Source organism: Diadema setosum, chromosome 21, assembly GCF_964275005.1.
Source record: "Diadema setosum chromosome 21, eeDiaSeto1, whole genome shotgun sequence".
Taxonomy (NCBI): domain Eukaryota; kingdom Metazoa; phylum Echinodermata; class Echinoidea; order Diadematoida; family Diadematidae; genus Diadema; species Diadema setosum.
Window position 1 is genome coordinate 2,013,814 of NC_092705.1, and position 5,315 is coordinate 2,019,128.

At 38.2% G+C, this 5,315-nt stretch overlaps 1 protein-coding gene across 1 annotated transcript; it reads right to left on the bottom strand.

The window, feature by feature from the left end:
• Positions 1-1,575: 1,575 nt before the first annotated feature.
• On the bottom strand, positions 1,576-5,111 carry LOC140244734 (uncharacterized). Its single transcript, XM_072324347.1, has 4 exons — positions 5,028-5,111; positions 4,475-4,590; positions 2,743-3,053; positions 1,576-1,748 (listed from the first exon to the last, which is right to left on the bottom strand). The coding sequence occupies exons 1-4, from the start codon at positions 5,109-5,111 to the stop codon at positions 1,576-1,578; spliced, it is 684 nt and encodes a 227-aa protein (XP_072180448.1).
• Between the last annotated feature and the right edge of the window lie 204 nt (positions 5,112-5,315).

Consider the following 5,315-nt stretch of genomic DNA (forward strand, 5'->3'; position numbering starts at 1 on the left):
ATAGAGCCAGGTTGACCTCTTACTCTGCCAACAGATGAATCAGAGAGGGCAATTACCTATCAATGCTTTTTCGTTACCCATTGTTCACCACTATGCAAAACTTGAAGATAGCCATGCAAAGAATACAAAATTCGAATGAAATCCTTGCAGTCAAAAATGCATTAAATTCCTCCCTATACACTGTACGGTAAAATTGGAAGAAATCAAATACATGATGTAAAATTTCAAAGCAGTTCCATCAAAAATGCATTTCCTACTGTCGTCCACTCGTCGACCACCCCCCCCCCCCCCATTCCCACTTGCCTAGCAGTGCGGGGACTGCAGACCGACTTACCGGTAGTTGATTGTCACCATCACCGTCACCGTCCCCGCCGTCGCCACTGGATGAGGCCTGAGAGGTTCGCTGATGAATATAAACCATCATTACAAAAATAAAAAGTAGGAAGATATGAAGTTTCCTACGGATTACTCTTTCTTTATTTTTTTTTTTGAGACAGCAAACAAATTCCATACAGCTAGAGTGCACAAGGAGTTACTAAGGCGAGCTATAATAACTCTTTGAAATGCCCAAAACATTCAACTCCAACCATTTTATGAATAAAGTCCATCCATCCATAACAAATTTGTTGCGTGTCAAACTTTCATCCATTCAGGTTGACCCTTTTAACCCTGTCCCAGTCGGATCAATGGTGCAACCTGCAATATTATGTGTATCAATGATTTTTCCCATCCACCGTACACCACTACACACAAAATGTAAATAAAACCCAGACAGCAATGTCTTTCCCTACCCATCGAACAATGATATAGAACAAACAAACAAACAAACAAACAAACAGACTTTAAAAACAACAACAAACACCGGAAGATAATGATGTATATAATGCAACATTTAACAACAACAAACACCGGAAGATAATGATGTATATATAATGCAGCATTTGGATGAAATCCAGTCCAAAAATGCCTTTTCCTCCCCATGAGGTGCACCACAATACAAAACTGAAAAACAATCTATTTATATACACAATTAGACCCCTTTTTGCCCTTAAAAATCGAGACAATACAGGAACTATCACAATGAACAATACATAGGCTATTGAATTGTCCTATGGTACACATCTACACTGATCTCTATCTCTAGTTACATAAAAATCAGTGACACCTTCAGAGCTATCCGTTAAGAAATGGGACCGTTATCATGTCCACAAGAAAATAATGTGAGGCGGCGTATTGCCGCTGAATTCAGAACATTTCGGGAGACTCTTCCGGGGATACGCTAGAGAAATTACCCCAAAAACAAAACAAAGCAAAACAAAACAAAACAATCAGCGAACAAAGAAACACGAAATGATTATGAAGTTTTTCGTAATACGTGTAGCGAAGTATTCCATGTCAGATCGGTTGTGTATTCATAATCAAGTGCTTGCGACCGCAAATATGAATTTGTGCTTTGGAATAATTAATTATTACTGATGACACGCGACAAACTGCAGAGTGAATAAGCAAAGTGCACGAACCTTTGTGCGTAAGGTAGATTGGATTCATACATATTGATATATACTTGCGCTGAATTCACTTTCGTTGATTTCTTACTCCATTGTTTCTCTGTATCAGACGACGTAACCAGCTGAGAAAATTCAATTTCCATAGAAGATACACCACCAGTGCCAGGATCATGAGGATAAAGAGAAGACAGAGAACACAGATCACTATCAGTGCCACATGCAGACGATAGAGCGACGAACCTGTCAATGTCAAAAAGAGTTTGGGTATCGATTTACGTAGTAATGAACACATTCATTATTACATAATTATAGCTATTTAATGCTTATAACGTATTTGTTTTAGTTGCAGTTGCTTTGGTCGATTGGAAATTTGTGTTAAAGGTGGAGGTTTGTCTAACCTGCACACCATGTATTCTTGTACACTTGGAACAGTCTTAATCACATGTGTCCATTCCATTGGAATGGGTTTAACAGTGATTTCACATTCACCATGTTGACAATGTCTGCATGCTTTAAACTTTACGTAGTATCTAAATCAATGCTTTCTTTATTTTCAGCATCCTTTATCCCCCCCCCCCCTTCTTGATCTCTGATTTTTTAATTACTTAAGCTAGCTTGCACTTGGTATATTCCTGCAATCCTAAGAGATTCTGTCACGAATAACCACTTAAATCCAATGTTTGACGCAGCATTTGATTTCTTGTCGGGCATTAACACTAATATTTGAAAACTCTCAATTCTATATTTGTTTTTTTTTTCAGTTTCTTGTCTCTTGAAGTTAATTGCAGTAGCAATGTATTTGAATTGTTTACTTTATTCTACACAGCATTTGCATTTCTTCGAATACTTAAGATTAAGTGGTGTGTTAAGCTTTCGTTTGTTTAACTTGTGCTTACAATGTCCAGATAGTGACTATAATATGCATCCCTCGCAGTATCTTGCCTAAAGTCGTATATGGTGCGGCTTGACGACTCAACATTATCACTTTCTCAGACGAGGAACAGATAGAAAAGCAAGCGATATACACACTCTTAAATTTGTGGGGCCACCAAAACATATAATTCATGAAACAATGGGTTCCGACATCTATTTCTGGTGGCCCTGGGCCGCTGGCCCACCGCTAAAAATGTTGAGCCTTGTATTAGACCTATTACATGATAGATATAAAAACTATTCCTGGTATTCACCAATGGTCATTATTTAGTATACATTTTCCCTCCGATAAACACAATACCTGGGTCAGGAACATTCTTCTGTGTAGTCTTTTCGGTAGTCATTGTTAACTCAGCTGCAGTAGTTGATTCCGTATAGAGTTCTGTGGTTGATCCAGCACAGAGTTCAGCCGTTGATCCCGTATAGAGTTCTGTTGTTGATTCTTGTGAAGTCGTCGTTGGTTCGGTGTTGGTACTTTTACAGACTGTGTTTGACGTATCGGTGCAATGAGCAATGAGTCGTTTGTTCGTTCCACAGTCCGAACATTTGTGGCAAATCGTGCACCGATTGAAATGCTCTTTGAGGAAAAATTTATCCCCACAAGCGTTACATCTATACAGGGGAGAAAAAAAGACGTCTATCCCTCTATACACTTGAAATAAAGGAAAGAATTCGATTGACATAACAATTCATAATACGCAAAAACCCATGCATATATATAATCTGTGCTGCAAAAGCTTTTGATATGACAATAAATATGTCTTGAGTCTTGATAGAAAAATTGCTAAATCAACATTCATAACAAACGTTTGGAAACTATCCAAATGCTACATCAAGATAAAGATCAAGATCAGTTTTCAAGAATTATGATCATAATCCTCCGCAGTGATTTTTTACAATGTTTTATTCCCTAGACATTTGATACAAAATGCTCTATACACGCGACTTTTACACTCTTGTTTTTACAAAAAGGCCCTACCGTGGGAGGTGGTATCCCCCTCCCACACCGTCCCCCGCTCGGTCGCTTCGCTCCCTCGCCGAGGTTCTCACACCGTCACATAATGTATAACCCCGTATATGTTATAATCATAGTCCTCCACAGTGATTTTCCCACTATGTAAAATGAATATTTTTCATAAGTTATGATCAGAGTCCAAGTTATGATCACAGTCTTTCGCAGTTTTTTTTCCACTATGTTTAATTCCTTAGAAATTAAATTTAAAATGCTCTATAAACGCGACTTTACACACTTGTTTTTACAGAAAGTCCCTCGCCGAGAATCTCACACCGTCACATAATGTACCCTCGTATGTTATAATCACAGTCCATCACAATGATTTTTCCACTATGTGAAAATGAATAGTTTTCGTATGTTATGATCATAGTCGAAGTTATGATCATAGTCCTTCGCAGTGATTTTTTTTTTTGCTATGTTTAATTCCCTAGAAATTTGATTTAAAATGCTATATAAACGCGACTTTACACACTTGTCTTTACAAAAACTCCTTACCGTGGGAGGGGATATCCCCCTCCCACACCCTCCCCCGCACCCTCCCCCGCACCCTCCCCCGCACGGTTGCTTCGCTCCCTCGCCGAGGATCACACACCGTCACATACTGCATAAGCTGTTATTTTCGCGAAGGTTTAATGTACGCAGAAATAACAGCGTACACAGTAATGACCCCCCCCCATACAGTAATGTACCCCATATAGTCCTTCAGATTCGTGTATGTAAAAAAATCTCGCAGGTTACATTTAGTGTCAAAACGCACCCCTCCCCCCTCTTGGAAAAAAAGCTGATGACGCCCCTCCAATTGATTTAAAAAGTAAAAGAAAAGCTTTATTCTGCTTGTGGAGTTTCCTTTTTGTTGTTCTTAGTTGGTTATCTCGTGCGTCAGCCTATATAAGAAAGTTTAGGAAAGAGCCCAGTCTCCGGACCGGCAAGTACCCGCTTGCTTATGCGAATATTGGCGGTTGGACTAGGAATATTGTAGAGTCCAGTGGTAGTTTTTTTCACGTTTTAGTTTTCTCACGTATTAGTGTCTTCATCGGCACTGAGACATGAATTGATATTGCTCTGGCTCAACTTGCAGAGTATGATATGAGTGGCACCGTCCGGGCAATCAGAACTCTTGTTGTTCGTCGATTCCTGTGAAATGAATTCAGAAAAACATATCAAAGAATACCGCTAAGAAGGTTTGGGAATATTACACCATCTTATTTTACGTACGCTTTATAAGTCCATCGTTAAGCTTCAGGTATTAGTATTGCATTCGTATCCGTGTGTTGTAGCTTACTTTCGAAACTTATCATTGTATTGGATTTGTCTATATAATAATATCATAATACACACACACATACACAGAGAGGAGAGAGAGATATTTCTTTACACACACACACACACACACACACACACATACACACACACACACACACACACACACACAAGAGGTCTCGACCATGTGGAGAACCAGTGTAGCTTATATATATATTTATGTAATATGTATATGAATATATGCCATATCACATATTAATTACTTATCAATCAACAACGAGCATTTGACATTAATTTTGTAGTGTACTTACCGCATTCGAAGCCATGCATCTATAGTTCCAGATGAGTGCAATCGACAGAAGAATATATACAGTATTCTCTTTAAGTGTCGCCATGTTTTCTGTCTCTGAGATGTTAGAGAAATGTATATACATTGTGTATAAAAAAAATGTATCATAATAACCATAATATATCACAAGATATCAAAATGACCATAATAATATATCAAAAAATATCAAAACCACCATGATAATACAAGACAATAAAAAAAAAGGACATGATGATGACAATATTGGTCACATTATAATGGACTATTGAGA